This window comes from Cygnus atratus, chromosome 1 (assembly GCF_013377495.2).
Source record: "Cygnus atratus isolate AKBS03 ecotype Queensland, Australia chromosome 1, CAtr_DNAZoo_HiC_assembly, whole genome shotgun sequence".
NCBI lineage: Eukaryota > Metazoa > Chordata > Aves > Anseriformes > Anatidae > Cygnus > Cygnus atratus.
Genome location: NC_066362.1, coordinates 87042721 through 87058269, shown reverse-complemented (window position 1 = coordinate 87058269; position 15549 = coordinate 87042721). Strand labels below are relative to the sequence as shown.

Genomic DNA, 15549 nt, shown 5'->3' with positions numbered 1-15549 from the left:
TGTAAGAATATAAACTAAAAACATTATTTTACACAAGTTGTTAATTTGCTAATGCCTTGTCAGGAAAAGTCCATATTCAACTTTGAACTCCAAAGTTCGAGCCAGTAATAGGATACCCTCCAAGCATTATAACTGTAAATTACCACTGAAGTGATTAGGAAGATAAGAGACTCTATTATGTGAAGAATCAAGTATCTTATCTAGTACCTGTACTAATTGGAAGCAGCCTTGTATGATAAGAAAAGTAATTATTACTGAATTAAGGATAAACACAAAGATGTTTCAGCCATGTACACATCTTTAAAATGTAGTGATTCATTAGAGACTATATTTTTTATAAAAAAATAATTTATGTTCATATTTACTGGAGATTTTCTATGTGAACTTGTGCTTAATCTATAAATTTTTAGCCTTTATACAGCCCCCCATATAGACACTTATATGGAAGTGCTTTCATACTGGAAATAATGGAAGGTATTGACATTCCTGTTGTAGGTTAGGATAGCTCAGTCACAGATATTGAAGAAAATCTCTAGAGTGTGACCAGAAAAGATATAAACGTAGGTCTCCTGAATCCCTATCACATTCCCCACCCATAAAATAGTCTCTTCCCTTATCCTACAAAAATAAAAATATTAACAAACAAACACAAAAGAAAGAAAGAATGAAATGCACCTCTGCTGGAGGGCTAATAATCCCTAATAATAAGTAGGAACAAAGGCTGCTGGAGACGATAGGCAGTCCTGATCCTTGTCAGTTGACCAAGAATATGTATCACGGGTAGCATTAGTAATGAAGGCTGAAGGGTTTTGGCCTCAGCTTCCCTGGTAAATCCTTCCTTGGTAAATAGCGCAAATGCTAATAATACAGAAGACATTATCATTGATCAGGAAATGTTATTTCATTACTTCCAGTTCTGCTACTGGAGTAATATGTCTCCCCTAAGAAAAAATCTTTTTATTGTTTATTACCTCCCTTACAGACTTTCCAGAATCAGAAGTAAAATCAATATTTTTTTCCTACAGTGTCCTGAAATAACAGTTTTTCCAAGTGCGGGATCACGAATAAAAAGCCAGAGTTCATTTATTGCTATGTATAATATAAAATCATACTCAGCATCAAATAGTATAGAAATTCTAATATAGTTACAGAATCTAGGCTAGAGAAATAATGAGTATATATAATAGCATTTTCTGGTATAGAAAGAAGTGGAAAGGTTTTTACCACCCAGAATAATACTGGACCTTGGTACATCTCTATGATTAACAGTTATAAATGGTCCATACGTATGGTTTGAAAAAAAAAATAACACTTTTTATTTATAAATACAGTATGGCTGTATTTATAATGAGAAATACAAATCTAGACAACTTTTTGCCTTATAATCTAATATTATTGGTGCTTTACTAAATAACTTTCTAGCATCATAATTAAGCAATAGGACAAAACGTTAGAAAGTTAATGTACTTATACCATAATCTGTTTCATTAATTTCCTAAAATTTCTGTTGAATGGGTTTTGGAGAATTAGGTAACCATAGCTTTTGAAGTGTTATGCATAGTTTTGTGTGTAAATTAATTCATACCATTTACCTGTGATATAAGTTTGAAAAAGTCTTTTTCTTTAAAGAAGGGTAAACCCATCTTCTTTAGCTTTCTGACCAACACAGACATGAAACCAAAGTCAACTTAAATTAGTCCTCATAGCACTGATATTTCTTCCTGTTGATCTGCTAGAGGGTAGGGAGGCCCTGCAGAGGGACCTGGGCAGGATGGGTCGATGAGCAGAGGCCAATGGGATGAGGTTCAACATGGCTAAGTGCTGGGTCCTGCACTGTGGCTGCAACAACCCCATGCAGCACTACAGGCTTGGGGGAGAGTGGCTCAAAAGCTGTGCAGAGGAAAAGGATCTGGGGGTGCTGGTTGATGCTCTCCTGAACACAACCTGGTAGTGTGCCCAGGTGGTCAAGAAGGCCAACAGCATCCTGGCTTGTATCAGGAATAGTGTAGCCAGCAGGAGCAGGGAGGTGATCGTCCCCCTGTACTCAGCTCTGGTGAGGCCGCACCTTGAGCACTGTGTTCAGTTTTGGGCCCCACACTACAAGAAGGTTATCGAGGTGCTTGAGTGTGTCCAGAGAAGAGCTATGAAACTGGTGAAGGGCCTGGACCACAAGTCCTGTGAGGAGCGGCTGAGGGAACTGTGGGTGTTCAGTCTGGAGAAGAGGAGGCTCAGGGGAGACCTTATTGCTCTCTACAGCTACCTGAAAGGAAGTTGTGGGGAGCTGGGGGTCAGCCTCTTCTTGCAGGTAACTCGTGATAGGACTAGAGGGAATGGCCTCAAGTTGAGCCAGAGGAGGTTTAGGTTAGAAATTAGGAGACATTTCTTCTCAGAAAGAGTAGTCAAGCTTTGGAACGGGTTGCCCAGGGAGGTGGTGGAGTCACCATCCCTGGGGGTGTTCAAGGAAAGATTGGACGTGGTGCTTAGGGACATGGTTTATTGGGTGACATTGGTGGTAGGGTGATGGTTGGACCAGATGATCTTGGAGGTCTTTTCCAACCTTAATGATTCTATGATTCTTCCACCTGCAACAGTCTTTCCCTTAATGTAATAACAAGAGGAAAGCAAGCTCCTTGGAGGATGCTAAAGTATGTTTCTTCCTCTAACTGTGTCATAGGAAACTAGGAGGATTCAATTAATGAGTTTGCAAAAAGAAGACTGGTTGCTGAGTGGGCCTCAGTCAGTGTTTTTCCTCAACTTTATTGGGAAGTGGCCAAGGTAGGAGAGAAAGAACAGGTAGGGAGGAGGCTGGATTCCCTCCTTTGCTGGGAAAGCTTTATTCAGAAAATGTGATAAAGCCTTATATTTTGGTGAGTATGGTCTTTCCTGTGTCTTGAAGCAGGCAGGGGTCTCAAGGAAAGAACAGCCTGTATTTATTACAATTCAGATTATTATTGGTAATGGTGATGGTACAGAATCGCCTAAGTAAATTAAACCTCGTTATTCCCAATGGCAGTATTTTACACATGAAGATCATTAGCCTTTCCGTGAGGATGGTGTCTAAATGACAGGAGTTGCAGTCCTCACCACACCACATGTGCATTTCATATCCCCCTGCCACCCCAAATTTGTATGTACTGACACTTCATTGACCTTGGCAAAACAGATGCAGTGCAGGGAGGAAAGGAGGAAAGGGGAGAATGATGATGTAGCTTATCTTGTTTGTTTGATGGTAGTTTTTTAACACAAAAGTGTTTACATGTTCCTACTAGGGCCTGTTCTGACAGCCAATAAAATGTCAGTGCACTGACGTGGCTTCTCTTCACTAGAGAAATAAGGTTTGAAATGAGATACTAGAGGGGTATAGTCCAGATACGGACAGACATCAGGTCAGCTTTTGCCATCAGCAATTGCTGGGTCTAAGGCTTCTTCATAGTGAGTGGGTAATATATCAAATTTGTTTAGCCCCAGAAACCAGGTGAGAAATGTTGGAAATTCTGTGCCTACTTTTAAAAATATGAAACAAGAAATTTGAAAGTTAGAAAATGGACTCAAGGAAAAAAGCTTCTCCTACAGATCACTGTTTTGAAATCAGTTACAGATAATGGAAGTCAATCTAGGAAGAAGAGAAACTCTCTAGAGAAACGATACTGAATTCCAACCATCATTTGAAATACACATTTTCTGCCCTCTATGTAGAGTATGAGAAAAGGGATTCTGAAAAGGAGAGAAGCCAGAGGCATTTAAAATAAAAAAAGCTCGCTCTGAATTAAGGAATGAACTTTCAATTCAATTTTGAAAAGACAAAGGAACTTATCAGACTAAATTAAATGAGGAGCTGACAGAGCTGTAGATGACTCATTGCAATTCAAGAAATTTATAACAGTGTAGAGGAAAACGTAGACAGCAGATGGTGCAAAGAATCCTCAGTACAAAACAGAGATCAACACTGAGCTCAAGAGCCAGAAACCATCCTTCAGCTTAGTACCAATGGCAAGAAAATGCTGCCATTAAAGTGATTAAAAGCCATGCTGGGCTTCTAAGCATTTTTTTTTCCAAATGGTTTCATTGGGTAACCAAATTAGAGCTCTCCTGCAGCTTCTGGATTTGAAACAACTAATTAAAAGAACTTCCCATTGATTCATCATAGGAACATTAGAGAAGTCTTTATAAATGAGCAAATAGGATTTACCTATCTTACAATTTCACAGTTAGAGAGCTCAAACAATAAATGGGTAGGATCTTTAGGGTCTAAATAACTTCTGCTCTAGTGAGCAACTCATATAAGAAGCTGAAATTTCTCCATAGAAAGTATTGTTTTTAAAACCACTTCACAAGAACTAAAGAAATAGAAACTGAGCTAGCTGCAGCTTTTAATTACTTAGTCTTATTTGCCCATTTCTTCGTACAATAACTTTCTGACTGGAATCCTTTTCTTTTTCTAAGTAATTATTTCCTCTGAGATGTGAATAGATAATCTGTGTGTGACAAATAGTAGGATCATCCTTCTGAACATTTAAGAAATAGTTAATGATGAGTCTTCTGAGGCTTTTTTTTTTGAGAAAAAAAGAAAAAAGAAAAAGTCCTAATTTTTGCTCAGTACCCTAGTACAAACAAAATTATTCTTCTTGTATTCAGAGCCTTATGTACCTACCTTCACATTTTGATTGCACTGTGGTACAGGTGTGACATGAGCCTTGCTGCATGGGATTTTCGGTTTCAAGTGCAGGTCAAGCAGAGCTGGTTTACAAGAGGGCTGAAGTAATTTTCTTCCATTACTTTGCTACTGAGTTGTTTCCTGGGGAGAAGACATGGGCTGCTTCTGATACTGAGTGTTTGAGCTGATCTTCTGTTACACCAAGACTATGTTATGACATGCATTTGCTCAAATGGAAGAGTCACTGCAGTGAACTCAGGCTGAATACAAACTTAAATTGTCATACAAGTTTTTAAATCAGAACCCAAAGGAAAATGCACCACATGCAGTGTGTATGAAGAGCATACAAAGGTTAGATCATAATCTGAAGAAGTGTAATACCAGTGGTTTATATTTTGAAAAGCCTAGAAAGACCATGAGTATAATTATATTTGCATTTTAACCTGGTGCTTTCTCTAATCAAACTGGATGTTTTTGCAAGGATTTGGTTATTGGATTAATGAACCCACAACATAGTGTGATGAAGCCACGGTATGCTGAGGAAGGTGGCCCAGCTGAGGTCCCTCAGGCATGAGCAGGCACACAGGGTGTATCAGACAAATCTGCAAAGCTCCCTTATACTCCACCTCTAAATCACATCTTGATGCCAGTGAATAACTCAAAACAACAAACAATAAACAAATGTATATGAGGAATTGCCCTCATAGGTCCTTGATCAGTGTTTCACAAGTACAAAACCTTTTTTGCTACCTCGTGATTTCCTTTAAACAGACTGGTCTTTGTTCCCTGCTTGGAGTAGCTGATTTTACCCCAGAGTAATATTACTAGAGCTCAGCTTCACCCTCGATTTTCAAGAACAAAAATATTTTAACTGAGGGAGTATTTATACGTACCCAGGGATAACATTTTTGCCCAGAATTTATGAATGCTTTTTATTTATGTTTCTACTTCCATTATACTGTTTAAGGACTTCCTGATAGATACATTAATCCTTTATTTGGCAAGGCAGGAATTCTTTTTTTTCTTTTTTTTTTTCGCTCATTCCCTTGCATCAGACCTGTGGTTAAAATGGCATAAGTACAGGTGTGGGAAAGTTTCTTGTGTAAGCTATTTTATCCACTTAATATCATTGTTAGTAGTTTTTTTTTTTTTTTTCATTCAGTATCATGTGTTGGGCTGTTGGCTTTTTTTACATCTAAGTGGACTGGATTGTTACACCACACAATAGTTATCCACAGGGAGGGCTGAAAGTGGATAGAAGTTTATTTTCTCTCACTATCACAGAAAAGGAGATTGTTCTATGCATGTTTGTGTGTAGAGCTTCCCTTCTTTCAAAGGAAAACAATCAGTTTTGTTTTCTTTAGTGTTTGTTTGCTTTCTAGAGTTTATTGATTGTTTTCATCTCTTAAACTTCCTGAAATATTTACAGGAAAGAAAACAAAGGTGCAGAATTTTGTGACTAGATGCAGATTCTTATTTTATTTTCCTAGGGAGACTCCTTCATCCAAAAGATAAAACCTGAAGTCAAAAAAGCATGTTATTTTTAGGAGACAGTTCCTTAGGAGCTTACAAGAGGTTAAGTAAGATTCATAAAAGAGAGGAATGGGGGAGGGTGTGTAATAAAGTGGTATATGTTACTTGAATGACAAATAGGGAAAGCTGTGAACCACTGGAAGCACCTTTTTTGTGGGAGACAACCTCAGGAAGTTGGCAGAACTCGGATGTGCTGTTTGAGAGCTGGTTTGTTCAACTTTCTTGGTTGTCTTCAAGACAGTTGAACAATGTGATTGGTTTTGTTGTGACATTTGGGAAAGCTGCATGTCAATACAAGTATAACGGCTTTAGTGTCTGGAGAATACTAGGCTTTCTTTGCCATACTTGACCAGATTAATAAAATAAGCAAAGAGTTTTCCAGAATTGAATTTTTGCACCATTTGACATTATTACATAGAAGACACTAATCCTTCTTCTCCAAAAGGGCAGCAAATCCAATTCTTAAAATCACTTAGCCCCACAGTGAGATAGTTTGGCTCTTGGGTGCATCCACCCATGTTAGGCCCCTTCCATAAGCTGCTGGAAGCAGTTCCTGCTTGCTGCACTGCCGCAGACCTACACTGTCAATTGCTTCAGATAGGCTTGGGGCACTTTTGCTGCCATGGCTTGCCCATAACTGTGCCCCTGCCCCTGGCCTCCTCGAACAAGCTGCGTGTTACGTACACACAGCCACCTCCCTGATGGACTGAAACACTCTTGCTTCTGTCAGCCCAGCTAGCAGAAACAGAATACGTTGCATCTCTTTTAAGTTGTGTCACATTGTTTTACCCCAAGGGGTAAACCAAATGGACATTTTACATAGCTGAGCTATGACATTTAAAGGATAGTATCCTGTGTTTTGAATTTACTGTTTCTGAAACACGGCTCTGCTTTGGACATGTTGTCCTCAGAGCCAGCAGCGCATCCTGGTTGTGCACAGCCAGCGGTGGGGACTGGCACGGGCCCCTTTTTCTGGGAACGACAGAAAAGCCATTTCTGTATTTTTGTATATAGCCATTTCTCAGAAGCTGGTCTGCACTTTAACGAAGGAGTTACTGGTGTGTACTTGCAATGTTAATTCCAGGTTATATGGTTTCCCTGAGAATCGCCATCTGTCATGCTTTTCTGCCTGGAGGTCACTCAAAGTTACCACGGGTTGGTATCCTAAGACAGTGGGATGAAAGGATAAACCGTGTGCTTCGTCTTTAACCCTTAGTTATCCTTTTCCCTTTCAGCACCCTCCTTGATAGGTATGGTAAGGAAGGACTGGGCTTCCCAAAACAGCATTGCCCTCTCCTGGCAAGAGCCGGATTTTCCCCATGGAGCCATTCTGGACTACGAGATCAAGTACTATGAGAAAGTAGGTCACACTTACAGCATCACCCCAACTCAGTTCCTAAAGATCAATATGTTTTGTTATTTTTGTACTTAAAAAAAAATATTTTAAACTTTTCATTTGATCCCATATACAATGCTTTATAAGTAGACTTTTTTTGTTGGATTTTGTACAGATTTTTTGTTGTTGCACTTCTGACTTGTTAATGAATGTCTTGTTTCATGTCAGAACCAAATAGAGCAGCATGCAGGCAGTAGATATACCTGTCTCATAGTAGCAGCAATTATGAACATGGATAATTGATTGTATGATTGAGAATGTTTTGATGTATAAACTGTAAAAGCTTTACATTGGAGTGGCACCGAAACAATACATCTAAGGTAAACATCAATGTAATTTCATTTTGTGCTATTATTTAGCAATAATCTGTGCTTAAATGATAGAGTTCATTAGCCTAATTTAGAGGGTTACAAGAGATAGAGACTGCATGGCATTTATGTCACATTTCTGGCATCCTGTCAAAATTACGGTGTTTCACATAAAAGTGGGCAACAATGTGCATTACAGAAAAAGGTACAAGGTAACAGACAGCATGTCCTACGAAAGCATAATCTGAAGCCTGCTTTTCCCAAAGCACAGAACATTTCATCGTTTCCATCGTTAGCTACAGGGCCTAGCACTGGTGTAAAAATTTAGTGCAAATCAATGTCTTTATTCCTTGAAACACAGGAAGGAATTTCTTGATGTGCATATCTTACACAGTAATCTGCTAAATCAGTTCTTGCTGTTTCTTTGTCCCCATCTAAAAGTCAGAATGGAACTAATGGATAAGTGAGAAGACCACAAAGAACAGTAATATAAGCCAAGGCATGAAAGACAGATTTAGGGATGATAGGCTCTGTAAATATCAGAATTTCCTTCCTTGGCTGCCCTTCTCTATTGAGATTATGCAGCTTTAATAATGCAGAAAAAAAGGGTAAACTGGGGAAAATCCAAGTAATTTAAATAGTATAGCTAGAGGGAGAAAACAGTTTGTTTAGAATATTTGGCAGTCAAGCAAGGAAACTTTATTTTCCTACACTGATGGAACTCTTTCAAGTTTTGATCCATTACCATAGTAAACTACACTGTGACTAGCACTGCCCTTTTTTGTTTATTTCTATTAAAATAATAACCAAGTGAATTAAAATAGAGAAATAGCAAGTTTTTATTCAATTATATGGGAACAAATATCCAAAACCATTCATATGGATGTTAAATTATAAAGTTCACATTTATAAAAATTTTTTATCAATAGATCATCTGCCAATATCTGTCAATACTGAGTGACAAGGCAAATAGCTCTTCTTAGAGATCTACATATTGGTAAGTCCTGTCCATTATACAAGACTAGAGAAACAGGCTTCATGGCCCTGTGATATATATACTTTTAACTGCTCCTGTCCGTTTCTGAAAAAAAAAAAAAAAAAAAGAACCGTTTTCTATTTTCGCCTTTTATAATGCACAAGGAGTATCTTTTAACCATTAACTTCTCTTCCCTCTTAGGTGTGGGGAGATAAATGCACTGCTGGCATCTTCCAGTACTGTTGTACAGGGATTATTTTCTCCCTAAGTCACTAACTGGACTACATGCATAGCTCTCCAGTACACTTTTGTTGTTAACTTAGAACAGATATGCTTTCAGTCAGTGCTGCGTAATAGGTGGAATGAGAGGAAAAACACTCCAGCACCTAACAGTAACAAAGCCACTTATTTGAGCAGAAGAATAGCTATGTGACAGATTTGCAACAGCTCTCTTGAAGACCAGATTCTAGAGAGATAAATAATCTCGTACTGCAAAATACTCTGTTGATTTGCAGTATTAAATTACAAAATGTGATTTTATACCACTTTAATTATATTTAAATATTGCTGAAGAAGCATACATTACAACTATACTGCTGGGTAAGTATAGTGGCCAAATGCAAATGGGATTTGTACATTGGAAAAAAAGAGGGAGAGTGTCTACCTCAAAGTCAGAAAATATTAACATAAACTTTAACAAATTCCTTCTTCTTCACCTTGAAACTCCACATATTAAACAGCACAGTCTGTGTAATGTCAGGGGTAGATACAGCAAGTGTAATCTTTCAGGCTTCCTAATGACCCTAAAAGGGGAAAATATCACCGTTTGTATTATCAGAAGTGACAAAAATAGGGATGGTGTTGCAAAATTACAAGAAATGTGATAAAAGGAAAACAATTTAACTGAATTTAGTATGAATCTACCACAAAGACAATCCTCCTCTGGAGAATAAAAAGTTGAGACAAAGCTCAAAAATAAGTTAAATATTAAAAGCTCAGAAAATTTCTTAATGTCTTAAGGAAACAGTAAAAATGAACAAAGTAGTGTCCATTTGCATTAGGTACTGTTATACAAAAGAATTAGTAAAAAGAAACAGATTTTGCAGTCCTATCTCTATCCTTTTTTACCTGTCATTTCTGTTAGAAAAGAAAAGAGGTTTCGTTCTTACATACAATATAAGAAATTGAATGTTTCCATCAAATACAAACACTCAATATTCTGGTCTCAACAGGTTGTATCGGTTTCTTAACTTTGAGAAACTCTGAAGAACCCTTCAGGATTTAAAATTTTTATAACTATGAACATCTATTTCTTATAAGATTCCTTGGTGACATTTGCAAAATTATGAAGAAGACACTGGGGACCCTAGGGGAGCATGCTTTCTTTTAATTAGAACCAGTAGGAATTCTGCAGCTTGTAAATGGAAGTCATTTCTTGACATGTGCTTCCATGGTTTCATGAAAGATCTGTAAACTTACAGAAGTCCAGTGGCCATATAATAAAATACTGTAAGCACTCCACAAAATTGGACTGTTTCCAATGATTTTATAAGTAGGATAAATTAGTGGTGGTAAACTCAGAATACACAGAAGCATTCTTCCATGCATATCCAGAACAAGCAGAACAAGGGAATAAGGCTAGACTGTGCTTGATCTGTATGAAAGTTATATTTGCAGTCTTGTGTGATACAAGTTGCACACAAAGAACCATGGAAAGATCAAGCTTCTAATCTCTTTGTGAAAAATAGTTTCTCATCTTCTGAGAAAGGTGCTACCAAGTAATAGAGAAATAAAGTAGAGAAGTTACCAACAAGCTACAACTATGGAAGCCATACATTCATTTCAAAAATATAGTAAAGAGCTCAGTAATTTGACTGCTTTAAGGCACCCTCTTCCATATGAGCTTCATTTCTTCAGCGAATTGCTGCAAAATACTCATAACTTTAACAAAATATTGTTTGCCTTTGTCAGTCCCTAAAAATGAAAATCTTGAGAAAATAGCAAGACTTAGTTGTAAGCCAGTTCTATATGTATCCTACATATTTTTTGTTTCTTTTTTTAGGAATACACTCATACATGTTTGCTGGGTTGGCTGACAAGGGGTCACTCTGTTCTGCAGCTTTCCATCCAAAAATGTAGGGAACATAAGGTGACCTAGGACATAATTTGAGAGCTGACTTGGCCTGCGAAGTAAACAATAATTCTAAGAAATTTTGTCCAAGATGCTATGGGTTTCTGTCACAGTGAAGACCAGAAGTTTTCTGTTGCATAGTTACATGGTATACCTAGAGAGAGAGAGAATATGATCCTAAAGTAATAGTGCATGTTGAGGCTTTGTAGTTGAAATATCTTATTTCCAGTAGATTTGGAATCATTCTGAAAAAGTTACAGTTAGCAACATTTGTCACCTTAGACAATAAGTGAGTCTTTACTGCAGCACACAAAGAATCCAGTAAGCGTTTGACCTTAGAGATCTAAGATGTACTCTGAAAAGCATTTCTTCAAAGACCTTTGTAGTCTTCACAGATACTAAACATTTGCAAGTTATCTCTCTTGCTACAGGATGTCTACCCTGTTCTACAGTCTATTATTTATCCATTCTATTTTATCTTTAATATCTTCCACAAACAGGAAAGTACTTTTAGAAGAAAAAATTCTTTCATAGGCATTGTTGTCTTTCCTCTTCAAAAATCAAACTCCAGATATCAATATAATCTCTGTTTCCTTGCTAACAGAAATCAATTTTTTTCTTTGTACTTTAACACTATTACTCAGACACTGACTAAAACTTTTACCGTTTGAAAGATTCCAGGGCATCATAATCTAATCACCTCTACAAAGGTTGCATGCTCAAGTCAGATGAAGGCTGATATGACCTTGCCACAGGCTTGCAGTGAAGCTGAGTCCTTCTGTAGGAATTCTCTCATGGGAAAGGAAACGCAGTACACAGTGGATATAAACCATACCAACTGCACTTCAGGTGGTGCAGCTGAACTGGAAAATGCTTATTCCTCCCCTTTTCCACCCAAACCCTCAAAGTTAATCATCAAAAATTAATGTTCCCTGAGAGCTGTGTTAAGCATACCAAGCTGTACACATATCAGAAACTATATTAAGTTTTAAATTCTCCCATATGGCCCAAATACACCAGCTGGATTATATTTTCTGTTACGAGGTAATATATAATTAGCTGATAAAGTCGGTCTATAGGGAAGAGATTTTATAGGATTCATCCAAGCAATATCCAAGGCATTGCAATGACATCTCCAAATAGAACGCATCTTCTGGAGCAGGATGCAGGATGTAAAGACTGGCTGATGTTTCTTTGCGTTCTTGTCCATTGGTGAAATTTGCACTAAAGCCAAATCCCTTTGATAAGATGCTTCATTTTGTTGGCAGATTCGATTTGTAACTTACAGGCAGTTTTCACATAAAAATTTTAACCCACGTCTATATGACAGTGAGTAGACAAGATATGTAGGATGTCAGATATGACTTTTCCTCCGCTCCACTATTATTTAGCATTGAATTAATAAATAAAGGAGAGAAAATAACCAAGTAGTAGAGACAAGAGGGAAATTAGTTTCCCAATGAGATTTTAAAAAGAGATGAAGAGCTGATGAAGCAGGTAGATAAAGTACCAGATTTAAAGATGTGGAAAGGAATATGACCTTGTTAATTTTTCTATCAATCTGCAGCTGTATTTAATTAACTTCTATGATATTAAAGCAAACACTGCTATTTGTTTGAATATTTATTAGTATGAATTGAAATGAAGCATCCTGAATTTGAGTATGAAAATACATAAGAGAGTTTGAGGAAATTGACTTGATAGGAATAATGTGAAGATTTGAGCACATCAATGTGTAACAAATCTTAAAAGACAGAATTATTTTTACAAAAATTAATGTGGAAAATTTTAAACGAGGAAATAATTTACTCTTGCAGAATTGTATGCCTACAATAATATTCTGTAGTTTAAAGCAAATATATCTGTCCAGAAATACATGCACCATATTATTTCAAAGCCATAAAACATATGTACCATATATTACATACTATGTGTTCTGACAGCAAAAGATATGGCACTCGATGTACATAGAAAGGTATGAAATGATACCTTTGCCATTTTTTCTACATTTTTTTGAGGAACAGAGAATCTGGTGTTCTGCTCAGTGCCACTCTGATGACTGGAACAGCAGTAGCATGTTGCTGGGAGCCCTGGAGACGTGCCACGCTCGCTTTTGCCCACGTGCCCGAGTTGTTTCATTTCAGTTTTTTCTCCCATGTGAATTGCCAGTTTAGGGTGTGTGACTCATCACTGTTTAGGACAACAGATGTTGCTGTGTGGATTTAGCAAAGGAGACATTTTGTCATCCTTTTCTTTAGATGAATTCAGCTCTGCTCAGTCAATATGTACATGATGCTTCTTTTCTCTCCTTTTTTCCCCTCTGCCCCCAAACCTGGCCCTACTCAAGTATCAGCTGGAGTCCTAACCTCAAGGAGAAGGAGCCACATATTTTCATTAGTCAAGACAGACAGTTTTTATAAGAAGTACATCATGTAGTTAAGACAATTTCTGGGTGACATTTTGGGAAGGTGAAACAAAATTAGCGGACTGTGTCACATTGTTCAGGAGCTGGCATATCTCAGTTGGTGCTGTTGTGTCAGCATTGCTAGCATGTACTGTTTCTTTCTCTAGGCATATTCTTTTATTATTGCTAGGCATGCCATAGTGTGCTTGGTGCTGTTGCAAGCTTCCTGACTAAGTTTTGTAAATATCGGTGACAGGGTTAGGGAACAGGAAAAGGCTTATAACAACAGCGATGAGCATATGATCCCTTCAGGTGTCTGACCAGTCAATAAATTTTTTAAAATGTATACTCAGTATAAAATAGTGAATACTACAGTGTTAGTATTGAATGATCAACTGAGCAGTTCTTAACCTTATGCTAATTGTTCTTTTTTAAAATGAAAAATTTGCTCCTGTATTTTTTTTTAAATTATTGGAATTAGTTGAGGGATAAGTAGCAATCTGCTGCCTGTAAGTAAAATGTTCTAGAAATTAACAGAAGCAAGAAATGTAGGGGCCATGAAACACTGCATTTTCGTTATATCTTCAGCACGTTCTTGTAAAAACAAGAGCACTGAGTAATTTGGATATTAAGACTTTTGGATATTGAGGCTTTTGGACAGTAGTACTAAACAAACCCTACTGTTTGACCGAAGCAGCAGGAGCAGATCAGCATGTTGCTGTGAGCCCACAGAGCTCCATGGAGCACTTCTAGCATTCCTGGCTGTTCAGAGCTCCTGGGAAATGAACCATGTCTGGCAAATGTTTTTAAAAAATAATCACTACAAATGTGCTTTGGGAGATAATCATTAAAACGAAATCTCCTAGCTTATTTTAGCATAATAAGTGATGTTAAACAAGCTTCTCAGTTTTGCTATTCTGCTGTTATTAACCTAGTTTCCCAAGGGAAGAACTGTGAAAGGCTGAAGGATTCTAAAAAGAGAAAAAAATAGGTCTCCAAACTGTATAAAATGAGAGTGAATAATTAAGAGACTCTGCCCAGATATAATTTTTGCCTTTGGGAAGGAACCTAAGGACCTTGCAACAGCCATTATTAATGACACTGATATAATTACTATTAGGAGAAAAAGAAATCTTGCCTCTAAATATCGATTAGGTACCGCAAAGGGTTTACCAAAGAAGTGGTAAGCTAGGCCAGCTCCATTAGGTGCCTGGTTTGGCCAGTCTTCTAATAGTTTTCTTCAGTTACTTAGAGCTAGCTTCTCACCATTTATATTCAATAATAAAGTAGCCTACGGAGCTATTACTATTGTCATTCCTGCTGAAACAAAAAATCTTGACAAGAAATATGATGCTGTTTAAGCAACCCTAGTAGATTTGATTAAAAAAACATAGTTCAGTCGCTGCTGATCTTGTGTTTTTGTCTGTAGCCAATACCATCTTCCCCAAGGAAAATTGTGTGCACGATACATATTTCAGTAACTGCTGTAGAAGAGCTGCACAAATGTAGAAGTGCATTAATGGTTTTGAATTAATCATTTTCAAACTCTTTCAAAGATACAGGCATGAGAGGTATGCAAACTGTTGCATACAATCATTACAAACTATCAAGACAACAAACTTAATACCCCACTAGTTCCATACATCAGAGAAAGCTAAGGAAACTAAATCCACCAATAGTAGAGGTTGGTTCCTGAAGAAAAAAGGTATTATTAAATGTTTTTTTCTAGCTATTCAGCAGTTGAACTTAAAAAAAAAAAAGTTTTAAAATAATTTATAAAATTTAAATTAAATAATATACTATATATTTAATTTTTACATAATAATGTAAACCACAGCAATCAACAGTTAATTTTAAGCATGTGATTAGGTGAGCTCAAAAAATTAGAAGATCCTCATATTTTATAGTGCAGTAAAGTTCAGCTCACTCTGGAGATCAAACTTGAGATGATTTTGATGAATGTGTTGTAAAAAAGGAATGTTGTCTTTTCAGAGTCAACATATCAATTGCACAGAAGGAAATGGTAACACATATAACATGTTTAATCTGGAAGTAACAAATAAGAGACTGCACTAAAAATATTATTGTTGTTGTATTATTACCCGGTTTCAGTGTGTTCACCTTTGAGTGTAGTTCCAGTAAGTTTT

At 37.1% G+C, this 15549-nt stretch overlaps 1 protein-coding gene across 2 annotated transcripts in view; it reads left to right on the top strand.

Annotated features, from left to right (window-relative positions):
• EPHA6 (EPH receptor A6) overlaps positions 1-15549 on the top strand; it is a 529970-nt gene that overhangs the window by 359028 nt on the left and 155393 nt on the right. For both annotated transcript variants that reach the window (XM_035540604.2, XM_035540605.2), the window contains exon 6: positions 7423-7547. In XM_035540604.2, the coding sequence (XP_035396497.1) occupies positions 7423-7547 (125 nt within the window). The remainder of the gene's footprint in view (positions 1-7422; positions 7548-15549) is intronic.